Source organism: Fringilla coelebs (genome assembly GCF_963513975.1).
Source record: "Fringilla coelebs genome assembly, chromosome: 18".
NCBI classification, from domain to species: domain Eukaryota; kingdom Metazoa; phylum Chordata; class Aves; order Passeriformes; family Fringillidae; genus Fringilla; species Fringilla coelebs.
This window is the reverse complement of record NC_140044.1, coordinates 15,262,526-15,278,101: the sequence shown is the minus strand read 5'-3', so window position 1 is coordinate 15,278,101 and position 15,576 is coordinate 15,262,526. Positions and strand designations below refer to the sequence as shown.

General features: G+C 48.1%; 1 protein-coding gene across 1 annotated transcript in view; it reads left to right on the top strand.

The window, feature by feature from the left end:
• LOC311160830 (rho GTPase-activating protein 39-like) overlaps positions 1-15,576 on the top strand; it is a 55,203-nt gene that overhangs the window by 37,468 nt on the left and 2,159 nt on the right. Inside the window, exons 4-9 of the mRNA XM_084217928.1 lie at positions 2,890-3,436; positions 4,712-4,801; positions 11,771-11,844; positions 13,272-13,471; positions 14,428-14,519; positions 15,021-15,190. Of these exons, the coding sequence (XP_084074054.1) occupies positions 2,890-3,436; positions 4,712-4,801; positions 11,771-11,844; positions 13,272-13,471; positions 14,428-14,519; positions 15,021-15,190 (1,173 nt within the window). The remainder of the gene's footprint in view (positions 1-2,889; positions 3,437-4,711; positions 4,802-11,770; positions 11,845-13,271; positions 13,472-14,427; positions 14,520-15,020; positions 15,191-15,576) is intronic.

Sequence of the window (15,576 nt, the reverse complement as noted above, 5' to 3'; positions counted from 1 at the left end):
AAACCCTGTTGGAGGCCAGTGGCTTGAGAGGAAGGAGAATTGTGGGATGGGGCTCATGTCCAGCAACGCCTCAGCACTGTGGGTAGCTCTGCTCTGTTATTTGGGTAAATGTGCTTGCCTGATCATGTTACTGTCACTCATGTCTTCCCTCATACGTACTTTCTTTACTGGATGGTCTGAGTTGTTTGGTACAGCATCAAGATTTGCATAGCCACATGACAGCAATTCCTCTTTTTCTCTCTCTCCTTTTTCAAATGGCTCCTCATATGCTATTCTCCTTCCCAATTCCTGAACATGGAATAGCAGTATTTAGAAAATCGGTGTCAGTGGCTCTAGCATCTTGTTGGAAATAGCTATTTTAAAGCCCCATTAGTATGCCTGCACAAGGGGACTAGTTTTCTCTCTAACACAGCACTTCTGCAGCATTATTTTGCCATCTTTTTTCCTACTTGGATTCAAAGGAATGTCCTGCTTCCTGGTTTAAGTTCAGATTTAGGTTCTTTGTAGATAGTTTTATATCTCCTGAAGCTTTTTCCCTTTTTTCTCTCTGCTCACTCTTTGCTCCCATTTTGAACAACCAGGGTCTCGACATCAATTTGATAAGGCAGAGCTGATAATCATCCTCCATGCTGAAAAATGGCTTCTTCCTTTTTTCTAGTTTTTCTCCTGTTTGCTGGTACAGTCTTTCATGAAGAAACTTGGGGAAGCTCCTTGACTATTCCAGGTTACTCCAGCAGACCTGTGAGGTGTAATTTTTCTTTGAAAGCCAGGCTGACACCTCTCCGCTCTGTCAGATTTATCTGTATGTGTTCTCTTTATTGCCATTTTGGATCAATAAATGCCTTGCTTTCATCTGAAACCTTTTGGAAAACTGATATCATGTTCCCGCATTTCCCACTTTTCAGGCACAGAGGCACGTCAGGTTTACATGACTTATATGTTACTATTAATAGTTCAGCAATTTCATTTCATAGCCTCTTTAGACTTGGTAGGAAACTGCTCTTCAGTCTTCTGGCTGTGTTACACCCTGTTACATTGACAGGGAGAGCTGAAACTTGATTATGCACAAGAGATGGTGGGTTGGGGATAGGCTGTGAATGTCCTTGAAAGTGAAGAAAAATAATTCATATGTGGTAATATGGAGAAGCAGAAGGTTAAAGGAGATGGATGTTGTGGTAGAGGCAAAAAGAGTCATTTAAAAAAAAATTCATAGAAATACTCGAGTCAAGTAAGGAAGGGAGGAAGTTGCAGAAAATATGGCAGCAAAATCACTGCCTCACCTGAAAATAACATCAAGTGGCTTGAGTGAGCAGTGATGTCTTGTGCTGAGCTTGTATGATAGAGAGGAAAATTGGAAAATAAGAAAACTCAGTATTGGAGGAGGGTGGGCAAAAGTTCTGGGACAGGCTAAGCAGAGGTGGCTGTGAATGAGATGTGAGAGAGAAGCCTCAGAGAGAGCAGAGGAGAGAACCCAGAGCCTCCTGAACCTCAAGATAGTATGAGGAGGCGACTCCTCAGAAGGAACATACTGAAGGAGCAGGTAGGGTGATAAAAGGAAAACCAACTCCAGGCAGGTAAGGTGGTATGAAGGAACCAAGGATGTTGAGATGGCAGAGAACTGCAGGTGGGAATTTTTAGTCAGTGTGTTGAGTGAATTCAGAGGGTGAGTGTGTACCGCCACTGGGCCTCTTCTAGCTGGATAGCGAGACGGGTCCAGGGTTCCTCAGGCGAGCAATCTCAGGCCAGGCAGCTCAGCCTTCCGCAGGCTGAGTCCAAACCCTAAGTGCCCCAAGCCTGACATCTTAGCGAGCTCAGTGATTATCAGCTCTTAGTGATTTTCAGCTCTTTTATAATTTCAGCTCTTTGCTCGCTAAGATGCGGCCTCAGTGGCTTCCACAGAGCAGACGGAGAGAGAGGAGAAGGCAGCCTCGGAGATTCCACGATGGTTTATTTGCAGGGGGTTCGCGAACGGTTCTGATGGCAGCTCTTCTACCCAGAATGGGCCAGGGTGGCTTCCTATATAGGGTTAGGGGGGATTGAAAACTGACCAATTGTAAGGGTTAGGGAAAACTAGCCTATAGGGTCACAGAGAGATAAGCTAGGCCAGAGGACCTAAGTGAAGACTCCAGGCTTAGCTATTCTGACTCAGCATTTCCTTCTCAGGCTTACATCCTCCACGGGGCCTTAGCCATCTCAGTGTCTGCTACGGGTGAGGAGATAGAGGAGTAACTCAAGGAATAAAAAGAACAAAGTAAAAAACCAGGAGAGATTATTGTGCCCCAGGCTGGCAGTGAGGGGTGGAGTGTGATGAGGAGCTCAGAGCAGCTAATCCCATCATCCGCATGCAGAGATGTGGGGTGTGAGATGGGAAAGGGTTGGACTGCAGAAGCCTCTGTCCTGAATTCAGGAGTTCCTCTATACTAAGAAGGGGACACTGACTTGCTCTAAACTAAGAACTAACGTGTATTTTGGGGTTAACTGTAGACCAGTGTCCCACCCTCCTCCTGTGCTCCTGGAGCTCCCCTTGAACTGAGGAGTGCAGAGATACTTGGTTCCTTCCTGTGTGCTTGGTGTCGCAGAGCTGTGCTGCTGCTCCGGAAATCAGCTCACCTCCTGTCTATCCCCATAAACTCAGCGACAGTTGAGTTTACTCAGCCCTGTTGCTGCATGTCCCAGCTCTTCCCTTAGGGACAGCATTAGTGTGTGGCTGTGCCAGCCAGGCTCTTTCAGAACTGCAGGTGTTATCCACCAATTCTCCATGTACCTAGTCATGTTTGTACAGATTCACCACTGTGCAGTTGCTGGCAGCTTCATGTCTCCCTGTGGATAATTTTCCTAGCCAGGTAAGGAGTTACCTAAGCTGCTTTTAACGTCTGTTCTTCTTTGCAGCCTGAGATCATAGAGCTGGAGCCCAAGCAGGAGGGCAGCAGCCAGCGTGGTGGCTGTGTGGGATGCCATTTCCCTTACAACACTCTACGGAAGCCCATCTCTCAGAGCAGCATGGTGGATTGGGCTTCCAAAAACCTGAACATGCACACGCAAGGCATCTTCCGCCGGAGGATCTCCATCTCCAACATGCTGTCCTGGAATGGTGGCTCCATTAAAAAGCCAATGCTCATCACCAGCAACCGGGCCATCAAAAAAGAGGCATGTGAGATGTTCAAACTGGTGCAGAGCTACATGGGAGATCGTCAGACTCGCATGGACCGCAATCACGTGGCATTGGTCGCGGTCACCAAGTGCTGGAGCATGCAAGGCTTGCGGGATGAGCTCTACATACAGCTGATCCGGCAGACAACAGATAACATGTGCTACCGAAGCCTGACATGGGGCTGGGAACTGATGGCCATCAGTCTGGCCTTTTTTTCCCCATCACCCAAATTTCAGTCTTACCTGGAAGGTTACATTTACCGCCACCTTGACAATGATGAAAAGAGTAAGTGCCTCATGCACCTCCTCTGTATGAAGCAGCATCTTGGTGGGTTGTGCCACATAGCCAAGGTTGTCTGGGTTTGAAAAGTACCGGTAGTCCCCAGCTAGTGCTACGGGCTCTGTCAGTGAGAGCACAGTGTGTTGTCTGAGTTCACCTTTCATTGGTGGGGCGCAGCTGCCACCAGCTTGTGTCTGGCAAAAAAATGTGAGCCCCAGACTGCTTACCTCACCTGTCAGCACTGACCCTCCAAATGCAGAGCTTTTCTGGGTTCTCTGATGACATAATTTACTTTTAAGTTCCTTGAAGCTGGCAAAAAAATGGATTGTTAGTCCCTAGTCCCTTAGTCCCTAAGTTTTTAAGGGAGCCATTGCAGACACTGAGAACAGACCTTGGCTGTTTGGGGATCCTGAAGAGCACAGGCTTTTAGTGTGAAGAGATGCAATTTATCTGTCTTTCATAAGTTTGGGGACCAACCCAGCTTATATTCCGTTATTATCCCAATTTTAAATTGCTATAGCATCCGGTTGGGGGGGAGGGGTGGGGGGGGGATCAGTGTGAAAAAAAGAAAGAAGCGAAGTACCAGCCTGGAGAGTATTAACTGGTATTTATTGGGTTATTTCCACTATTTCAGCCACACTCACTGTGTCTTGTCCAATCTCAGGCCAGAAACCAGACACCTATTTTCCTCTTGATCCTCTGGGGACCTGCTGTGTTTGAAGCCCCCCCCAGGTCTCCAGGGTGGCTACAGGAGTTCTGCCTCAGCACCCCTCTGCCTCTGCTCATGAGCATGGCAGCAGAGGTTGGACCAAGGGGCAATTGCTACACTGGCAATATTTGCCTTCTTTTTTTTATGATTTTAGCCTTAATGGGATTTCTTCACTGAACTGACAGGTGTGCAGCACTAGTTTGAGTTTTATAAAGATTTTCAGCCATTGTCACTTCTGTCCAAAACCATTCCCTCCAGCTGTGCTTTGCCCAGAATGCAGGCAACAAGAAGGAGTACTCTGAGATATTGAGAAGATGGTTCTTTTGCTGGTGTTTAGGCAGCAAGTTTATTTAGGTATGAACTTTTCAACTGTTTGGCCATTTGGAGAAGCTGAATGATGTTCTGAGCCCCTCATTCAGGTTGATTGGGAGCTGGCTGTGGTGCAGGACCTTTCCCCTGACAGAGCTTCTTATGCTGCAGTCAGGCCAGCTGCCATATCTAAGGGCAGTTCTGTATTTTGGTATTTTAGTATATGCCACCTTATTAATCGAGACCCTCTTCTGAATTTTCAGTTGCCCAGCACATCAAGGAGCTTGTGGATCTGAAAAACAAGAAGATCACAAAATCCAGGAAGAAGAGGAAACAAAACACAGAGGATGAAGGTAGGGAAAGGCACAGGGAGCTGAGAGAGAGGTCTGCACTGACTTCAGGCAGACGGCAATGCTGAGCTCTGCTGAAAATCAGACCATTTCTTTAAATACCGAGACTTGGGTGGAAAAATTTATCTGGTGGCAGGCTGGTGTTCAAGATTAGACCAGAACATGGATCAGCAGTGCGAGTGGCAGCTGGGCTGCATTTGGGACAGGTGGGGGCCCTTTCAGTCACAATTGTGCAAGTTGTTTGAGGAATTTTAAGTTGGATGCAGATCTGGGGCTCTGATTCCTCTGATCTGTGCATGCCACATTTCCTGGAGCATATTCTGGTGCTAGAAGCCATATGAGCCAGTGTGTTGAAAAGAACTTGTCTCAGTTGTTTTAATGGATTTTGTAAGTCACTGCCTAACCCAAGACTCTTCCTGGAGGGTGCTGGTACCTGGTGAAGGACACTGCCCTTTTCTCTCCAGAATTGGTTTCCTTTGCCCACCCTTTCTGAGCTCTGCAGCCTAGGGCTTGCCCTGGCGTCTGTGCGGAATGAACAAGAGCTCGCACATTCCTCTGGACTTAGTTTAAATGCTGGCTGCAGGATAACACTTTATCTGGCTAAAGCCTTACTATACAAAGTTCATTCAATATTTTTTATATTGCTTTCAGGAAACTTCAGTTAGCCCAGTGAATTCCTCTCAGGCAGCAGTTTATATCAAGTGGCTTCAGTGTTTTTAATCTCTGAGATCTGGAGTCCAGCTTCCTGCATTCCTGAGCCCTCCCAGCAGAGAGCTGCTGCCTATGGTGGCTTTCCTGTGTCACCCTATTTCTTGAGACAGCTGCAAATGAAGGGTAGGGCTGAGGACAGCCCTGGGTTGAAGTACTAACAGTGTTATTTGTTTCTATCTCTCTGGTGGGATTCAGAGCAGATTCCAGCAATTGCATGGAAGGGTTATATTTCTGGTAGGGATATGTGTTTTTTCTTTCCTGTTCAAGCCCAGGAGAGTTCAGGTCATTCTGAGCCTTTGAAAATTCATTTTCCTTGTGCTCCGATGGTCTAAGACATCTTTATGAGACAACTCCATGGAGATTGTTCTGTTCAGAGGGCGTGCTGCCTGTGGGCTGAGCAGGCTGTTCTGTGCAATTACGTGTCTAAATTCTAAATTGCATGTGCTGGAGATGTGCTTAGGAAAACAGATGTAGTTTTTACCTAAAAACAAATGTTAAATTTAAATTTTTTTAAAACATAAAACCAAAAATCAACAGTTAAACTCTTTGTAGGTCCCTTCCAACTCAGGATTTTCTATGTTGCCTCTGATACACATTTTTATTTTTAAATATATATATATATATATATATATATATATATATATATATATATATATATATATATATATATATATATATATATATATATATATATATATATATATATAAATGTTGTGAAAAAGGCATACTTTTTATGCCTTTTATGCCAGGATAACTGATAACTTTATAGATTTTCCAGAAGGAAGCCCTTGAAAGTCTGCTGTGCCTGTGTGGCCTCAGCTGGGGCTCTGGTAACAGGTCACACACACGGTTACCTTCCATAGAGTGATGGAATTATTAAGGTTGGAAAAATCCTCTAAAGTAATTGAATCCAACTGTTCCCACAGCACTCTCAAGGCCACCACCAAATCATGTCCCCAGGTGCCACAACCATACATTTTCTTAGTACTTCCACAGATGGAGGTTCCACCACTGCCCTGAGCAGCCTGTGTTCAAATGCCTAATTACCCTTGCAATGAAGAAGTTTTCTCTTATATCCAATCTAAATGTGCCCTGGTGCAGCTTGAGGCTGTTTACTCTTGTCTGTCTTTCTGGCCCAGGAGGCTGCTCTGGCAGGGACCAGGCTATGAGTTGTTCTGCAGGGGTTCAACAGAGGAGGCAGCAGGGCTGGCAGCTTGCTCAAAACAGCTTTTTCATGGTGACTGAAACTCTGAGAACTTTTCCTAGAAACTGACTTTAGAATTGCACCTGAAGTAAGGGGAAATCTTGCAGGAACATGCCAGGTTCTCTCTGCTGCTGGCTGGAAAGGTCAGGTTTTTCCCTGGAACACCTACTTCTGTTTGACTAGCTCTGCTTTCCAGATGTGTGAGGGGTGGGTAGGATTCACCTGAAGCTGCAAGGCTGTTGTGAGAAGTTTCTTAGTGGCTCTGAAATACTAAGATGCTTATGGATGCTGTAGCATCAGTTTAGCAGAGAAATCCATAAGGAAATCAAATGCACTGACTTCAGTCAGAACTGAATAGAAGATAAGTAGGCATCTATGTAAGTCTTTGAGTGAAAAGTTGAGTTGAAGCAGTGATTCCCCACACATGTGCACATATTGGTTTTAGTCCAGAATCTCATAGGTGAGTAAATATTTACCACTTGACATATACCCAAAGAAAGAATTCTGAAGTTTCCCACACTTAACCTCTGCAATATTCATCTTCTAGCTTAATTCTCTGTGAGTAAATGAAATACAAATGTGGTTCAAGGTCTTTTCATGCATGAATAACCTGTTGGCAGGCAGAAGAATAATGGGTAGGAATAAATGCTGTGTTTTCAGAAGGAGGATTGTCTGCTGATCCCACAGGAATGTGAGCTGGTCTTTGGATTTGTACAAGGAGACGAGTCATGAGCTGACAGCTCAGTGTTGATAGAAAATTGTTAACAGCTATAAAAATGAAGGGTGCAGAGGGATCTGGTGAGGGTGACAAACGGAGCGATCAAGCAGCAGAGGATGTTGTGTCACCAAAAGCAATGTTTTTTACCTGGGGGAGAAGTCCCTGACTGCAAGTGCAGGGGGAGGTCCCAGTTGAGCCTTTTTGAGGAGGGAAAGATGTTTTCCAGCTTGTATATGAATTTCCAGAAGCACATACACATTGCTAGGAAGTGGTCAGAAACCAAAAGAGGGACCAGGAGCTTGCAGGGAAGGGACAGAGAGCAAAGCACCACTTGGCTGTAGTTGTCCTGTGCCCACTCTGTATGTCCTGCCGAGGGTCCCTTCAAGGCTGATGAGTGAGGCAGGGAAGGTGACATGCGAGCTGAATGTGGAGGAGGGAAAAGGGAAGACAGTCAATGGGATGAAAGAAACTTAAAATTACCTGGGGAAAGCAAGAAGAAAATTTCTCACTATGTGCCATAGCAGAGCTGAAAGCTGCCTGGTTTTGGTGTTGGGCAGCAGGCTCAGGAATGGTCTGTCCTGAAGCACAGAATGAAATCCCAAAGGGCTAGCACATTGTTCAGATTGCCATGACCTTCCCAAAGAAGCATCTTGAAAAAGACACCTCGGGTGCAGAGGCACACCTGTGCTCACACCGGGTGATTTCAGCTCTGCCGTGATCCAGGAGACGCAGAAGGAGAGGTGGGGTCTTCGTGTGAGGTTCCAAGGAAAGCCTTTACTGAGCTTCTTTCTCAAAGGGATCCAGGGATGAAGAGCCGCTCAGGCAGGGAAAGCAGGGTTTTATATCAGGATCTTGAGGAGCAGGGCAGAACGCCAGGGCCAGTGGGATGAGGGCACAGGGATGGAGCGAGTGGGAAGGGCCAGTGGGAATACGTAGAATCTGCATGTCACAGATTCTGCATGCTGGGGAGAAGCTTTTTTCCTTACCTAACAAGGGTGGTTATGGCTTGAGGGGTTTTCCGTCCTGGAGAGTATTGTGGGTTCTTTCCCTCTTGGTCCACCAGCCTCCACAGTTCAGAGCATAAAGAGGTTTAGAAAGAAATGGGACAAATGCAAAGAAGGGAGGTCTGTCTCTTGATGGTTAATGATCCAACACTGCCTTAGGGTGTTGCTCACCTGCTGTTAGCTAAGAGTTTTTTGAAGGAGGATAGTAATTTTTATGACATCCTGTATCTGTTTCTCATCTTGGTGACAGGTGCAGGCTGCTGGCTTGTCTGGCTGATGAACATGGCATTTCCCGTATAGCGAATGGTGATCGAGAAGTATTGCTGGGATGTAGAAAGAAACGCTGGTGATGTGAGAAAGAGGAGCTAAAGCAGTGCTGTAAAATGGGGGATCCTGGGCAGATCTAAGCCTGGAGAGCAGCACTGCTGGTGCCAAGCCCAGTTTACCTGCTCAGGAGCACCTACCCCTGTGCTATAGAGTGCAGTGAGATGGGATCCTGGTCTGAGAACCTGCTCTGGCTGTGCCAGGCTGAGGTCCAAAAGGCTGCAGTAGATCAGACGAATATCCAGTCAACAGCTTCTCTAGTGCTAAAAGACGCATTCTATGGCCACACTGTTTGGTGCGTTTTTAGGACTTTTTTTTTGCAGGAAAGCATTAAATCTGTTCCAGAATGTATGTTCCTGTACGTGTCTGGTCTGGATTTTAACTTTTTCTAAAAGGAGGTGTTCATTAAGATGCTGTCCACGTGTGTTTCTAGACTGGCATATGGAGAAATATTTTCCTTTGAAAACTGTTTTTCACTGTGTGGGCTGTTAGTAGTCATCTGTTCCTGAGCTCCTGAGGCTACCATGATACCGTAAGGAATAACAGATCATCTTGGATTTCTCAGATTCGTTATGTGCTCACGGAAGTAGAATTGTCTTCAGGATTAGCCCTTTGCAGGTAGTGCAGATGAAGCTGCCCTGCTGTCCACCAAGAAGCAGGAGCTGAGCTGTGGAGGGATTACCTGGCCCACATGTTTGGAAGTGTCAGCATGCGTGATGAGCTCAGTGCTGGGAGTCAGTCTCTAGCTGAGCATTCTGAAAGCAGCAGATGGTTGGGACAGGTTGCTCGTTTGGAGAAGCTGAGGCTAAAGCTAAATTCTGCTGCTCTCCCTCATGTTCCTTCCTGCAGCTCAGTGTGTGCCTCCTGGGCTCTCCATGTCTCCCTCTCCATTGTTACCCATCCCACTCTGCACATGCCTTGGAGCTAGGAGCGCTTGTGTTGGGGTAGATGGCTTCTACTCTGGCGCAGGGAGGCTGCATGGGAGCCATTGGTCTGTGCTCTCTGGGATGAGTGCTGCTCACCCTGTTCCTCAGGGCTCCTGCCTCTTTTTTGGCCATTCAGGTCTGTGGACAGTAACTCCTCCATCCTCTTGTGCATGCAGCAAGTTTATTTTTCACTTACTTAAATTTGGTCAGCTTCACCCAACAGGCCCCATTGGGTCAGAGGCTGCCCATGGTTGTCATGGGAGCAGGAGGCCTGACTGCAAAAAGTGCTGGATGTAGGTTTTAGGCTTTTTCTGAGACTGGGGAGCTTCCTGGGAAAGTACAAAATAGGCTTCAAGCAAATGTGTCTGACTGCTGCCCATGCATCAGCCATGCAGAATCTGCAGGACGCCAGTTTCTTTTGCAAACATTGTTAAGCTTTTAGGGTGATTATGTGTTTCATGGTCTAAATACGGTGTGAAAAAATATTTCTTATTATTAGTTTTGAATGTGCTGTCTCCTGCAAAATTGCTGGGATGCAGAGGCGCAGTCCAGCTTCTTCCCCTTCCCCTCTGAGAAGGGTGACACCTCTCTTCGGGGTGTGTCTCACATTTGACAGCAGAAGCTGTAACCTGGGATAGTGAAGCATTACAGGACATCTCATTTGGTTTGTTTCCTTTTAATCCTTAGATATTCCCAGTGTAAGTCATGCCTAGCAGGATTTTTGCTTACAGTGAATATTTTGCTTTAGATATTCCCTAGAGAGAAATTCCCAAAACTGGCTTTCCTTCCCATTACACGTGGGAGATGGAAATGCTTTTGTACCTCCTCTGGTGTGGCTCCAGCGGTGTGGAGAAGCTCTGCTCCAGCTGTGAGGGAGATTGATTGAGGCAGGAGGTGCTTGTTTCATCGAGAGGAGCCAAGGACTGTGATTTATCTGCTGGCTGAGAGGACAACACATCTCCCACCTCTGGGAATTGTTCTGCTTGGGAACAGTTTGTCCTCCCTCTGCATTAAGAGGATTTGAAGACCTCCAAGCTCCCGGTCAGCATACCTAAGCCATGTGAAAGGCTGATGTAAAATGCACAGCATCTGACTAGAATGTAGACTTCCACAGCCGCAAGTATTTGAACTGTGCTGCAAGCTTTGGGCCTGGCAGGGAATCAAATAGGGCAGATCTGTTCACTGCTTTCAGTGAGCAGTTTTGGGTTTTACTCGAACAAGAACAAAAGGCCAACGGTTTTGGAAAAACTCTCTTAGCAATCAATGCTCTGTCTTTGCAAACATTTCTTTTGGTGTCACGGGGGGATTATCTCTGTGAATCGTGACTTGCACTTGCCTTCAGAGTACACTGAACCAAATACAAACAGAGCAGGTGCTCTTGTGGAGGGCAGCAGCTTTTGAGGTGCAGTTCCCAAGCTTCGGTGTGTCCCATTTTCCTTGTATCACAGAGCATGCCTGAGCTGCGTGGTACAAGCTTGTGTTGGAGAAGGTTGCAGGCAGGAATGTGAGGAGGTCTGCAAAGCCTTCTGCAGGTCTCTGGGAAATAAGATACTATCAGCTCCCCATGCCTCTTCTTGCGTTCTGAGGTCACTGTTGGTGCTGCCACTCTGTCCCCACACACCTTTCTCTGCTGCTCCTCTCTCACTGGCAAAGGAACCGAAGTTCTGGAATAATAAACAACTTTGGCTGTGCCCAGCAGGCCAGGGCCCAGGCACGTGTGTGTGCCCAGGCTGTGACTGCTGAATGGGTGCCATGCGTGGAGTCAGGGTAGGGCAGGTGCACTCTGGGTGCGAGAGGCTGAGATCTGCAGGAGCAGGGATGGGAGGTGCAGAGCTAGGAGCCTTCACTCAGGAGATGGATCTTTCTAATCCCAAGCCCTGGCGTGCACTGACGCTCCCTGCCATGGGACTGGGAGACTTCAGGGTGCAATGCAAGTTTTGGCAGTCCCACCCTGCTGCGGTGGGCTGTGCATTGCGGGGGGCTGCTCGTGCCAGAATGAGCTGCTTTGCTGGAGCTCTCTGAAGGGCTTCAGTGTGGGGGTGCATGGTGCTGTGGGCTGACCACTCATTTCCTCTTTCCCACCAGGTCTGCCCATTAGCACCTACGCCAAGTACTGCTACCGGAAACTCCATAAAGTAGCTGTCACTGGAGGCAAAAAGGTGAGACGTTGCCCTGGCTGCAGGGCCTGGGGGCTGCCTGGGGGACTGTGGTGGTCACCACTGATTCAGTGATAGGAAATGGAGATAGAGTGAGCAGGGGAGGCTTGCTCGGAGTACATTTCCCCATGAGTGTGTGGTAGAGGGCTGCTGTCCAGTTCCTGCCATCCTTCTGGCAGACAGCAGTGCCTGTTGTGCAGGCATCTGCATGGCTGCCTGCTTCCTGGCCTCAGGGACAAAGACAACCTCAACACTTACCTGTTTCCCGGGTAAAAGGAGCTGTTTGTGCAGAGGATACTTAAAATTTTGTTTCTTCAGGTGAGGGAAGAGTCTCCCTTTGCACTGAGAGCTTATATGGGCTGGGTCTTGCAGCTGTTTTACTGCAGAATTGTTCATTCCCAGTTCAAAGAGTCATACAGCAGAGATGGCTGGTGCAGAGGGGAGTCTGTGCTCTGTGTTATCTGTAATCTTCCTTTCTTTCCTCTGCATGATTGTGCCTGTGGCCGTGAATAGTGGTAGATGGCCTTGGCCTGTCAGTTCTAGGTCACCGAGCCCGATCTGGTCATCGGGGTTTGTTTTTTTTTTGTACATTCCTTTGGGGCCTCCCTGCCATCTGAACTTTGTGTAGTGAACAAATTAGCTGAAATACCTTAAGAAGGGTGAAGGCTTCTGGCATCGTGCCAGGGGCAGGGTGGTAAGCCTCCAAACACACATTGCACACAACTGCAGCCCTGGCCACTGACCCTCATCAGAGGGCTCAGTGGGAGCTTCTCCCTGTCATGTTCCCCACTTGGCTGCAGGATCACTGCTGAAGACCACTGTGCTGGGCAGCCTGTTCCCCCTGCGACAGCTCTGTGCTTTTCCAAACTGCTGCCTCAGGCCATTCAAAACCCCTTTTAAGTGTTGGTATTTGTCAGAAGCAACAGGTACCAATGCCCACTTTTCAGGTGTTAGCACCTCTGAGAGCAAAGGTTTCCCTGGAGTTGGAAATACCTGGAACTCCCACCTCCAAAGGACTTTTATACCTGTCCTGGCTAAGCACTTGTCTGATGCTGGGTTGGGGTATAGGTGCCCTCTGCGGACCTTACACAGCTGAGGCTGGGCTGGGCTGCACTCCATACTGCCTCCTAAAGCAGGTGGAGCTGCAGCAGGAGCAGTCCCCTTGCTGTGCAAAACACAGCAACAGAATCTCTGCAAAACCAGCCCAAATTCTCCAAAGTGGTCTCCTCTGCTCCTCCTGGGCCTGATGAACAGAAGCACCCCTGATTTCAGTCAGCAGAACAAGAACCATGCTGCCAGGAAGCTGACTAGTTGCCCACATGGAGGGTCAGCCTTCTCTGTCCTGGCCGCTCACCGTCCCCATCCCTGGGTCACTCTTGCTCTGTGGGCTGGCTGTGCCATGGCTGCACTAAGCTTTTCTCGGTCCTCAGGGCCTCCGTAAACCAACAGTGGAAGAGATAACGCATGCCAGGAATGCCATCCTGACGCCATCGCTCTTCGGCAGCTCCCTGGAGGAAATCATGCTGCGGCAGCAGGACATGTACCCAGAGAACAAGCTCCCCTGGGTGCAGACACAGCTATCACAGCAGGTCCTGGCCCTGGGAGGGGAACAGACTGAGGGGATTTTCAGGTGAGCTTTTGGGGTTCTGTGCTACTTTTGAGCAAACCACATGGCAGTCCTCATAGCCAAGGAGTCAAGATTGACCTCCACATGCTTCCTCTTGCCTAAGAATAGCACTCCACTATGGACTGGACAAAATCTGACTTTCCTCAGGTTCAGGAATCACCTCTTGTAGTATCATTAGCCAGTTTGCATGTGTTAGCATAGAGGCGACTAGTGTGGGTGTGACTTAACTATGTGTACAGCTCATCCCCAGGCAGGGCAGTGAGCTTTCATCAGATTTGGCAGTGGTGGTTAGCTGGTGTAGGGGAGGGAGAAGCTCCAGCGTCCTGGCAGAGCCCTTCATCTAACGCAGCACATCAGCCTCAGTGCTGCACAAGACGCAAGGAGTCAAGAGAGACACAGAGACACAGAATCTGTGGGGTGAACACGGGGGATTCTGCTTTGGGTTTGGGTTTTCTTTGTTGTTTTCTTTGTCTGTGTGGTTTTGTTTTGCATTTAAGATTTGAATTAGTTTTTCACTAGCTAAACTTAAGACAGTTGTTAAAAGGCTCAACTTTACCTTGTATGGGTAAATTTTTTGAGAGAGAGATAGATAGATAGACAGATAGATGGATGGATGAATGTGTATATATATATATAACTATCTTTAGCCAGAAATGCTGCTCATCTTTGGTCTGAACACTGCAAAGAAGCCTGGTTACAGAAAATAATCACTCCTGAGAACAGCAGTAGTTGATATCTGAGCTAGTTGGAGCCCCCACTTCAAGATGGTGTATAAAAATAAGCACCCCCTTCTCTCTGAGGAACTGTTGCTGTAGCTGCCACTGATGCCTGAGGCCTTCTCCCTGCTCCCTTCTCCCTGAGACACCAGAAGCAGCTTCAGAGCCATGCTTTCCTGGCCAGCTGCCTCACCAAGCACATTGCCTGGCTCACTCAAAAGGACCTTTTCTGTGTCTCTGCAGGATACCAGGTGACATAGATGAAGTCAATGCATTGAAATTACAGGTGGATCAGTGGAGAATCCCAAACAGTCTCAGTGACCCCAACATACCAGGTACAGGACTGTTGCAGGTGTGTTGCTGCAGCCTCAGCCACGGTGCAGTGCGGAGGGGCAAGTGCAGGAGCAGCTCAGTGGGTGTGCTGCTGCTTGGGAATGTGTACACAGGCTGTCTGCACTGACTGGGATTTTGTTATGTATCTTTTCACTGCCTTTCCAAACACTGCCCATAGAGGAAACACTGGGAGTGGGGAGGAATCTCTGTCTCTGATGCAGTCAGGCTGTGCAAGCTGGGCAGAGTGGTGGGAGTCTTTCAGGTCTCCTTGTCTTCTTCTTTAGGCAGCCCCAGAGCTGCTTCCTGGAGGAGCAGGTAGGTAGCAGCCAGTATTTGCCACTAACTGGTCTGCTTGGCTCCCTGAGCATTTCAGAGCCAAGACTGAATTAAGGTGAAGCAGCACAAGAAATCCCTTCCCTGCCATCTCTCTCACTGCCAAGTTTGCCCCTGAAGGGGGTGGGGAAGTGACCAGAGCTGTTCTCATGCACCTGCTTTCTGCCCAGCCTCTCTCCTCAAGCTGTGGTATCGGGAGCTGGAGGAGCCTGTGATCCCCCAGCAGTTCTACAAAGAGTGTATCAGCAACTATGAAAACCCCGACGCTGCCGTGGCTGTGGTGCAGCTTTTGCCGGAGCTCAACAGACTGGTGCTGTGTTACCTCATACACTTCCTGCAGGTAGGCAGCCCCCACAGCCCTGCACTGGGGCCACGAGCATGCGAGGCCTAGTTGGTGGGACAGCTGTGGTGGGACCATCAGCACAGTTTTAAGACCTCTTATCTGTACTTAAGGTGGGATTGATGGAAGGGTGTTTGCTGGCCTTGTTCCTTAAGAGAGCAATAAACCGTGATCCTGATCTTGTAGAGCCTGGCGTTGGTTTCCTGTCTGCCAAGGCTGCTGCTCTGTTGGTTGTGTCAGAGCACAGTGTTCTTCCCTGTGGACACATGGCACTTGGGGGACTATCCTTAAGGCAGGCTTTATGTCTGCTCTCCTTGCACCTTTTCTTGGGCCATGTGTTTGATTTCCTTGCCCTTTCCCACTGCTCCATCTGAATGTGTTCTTGC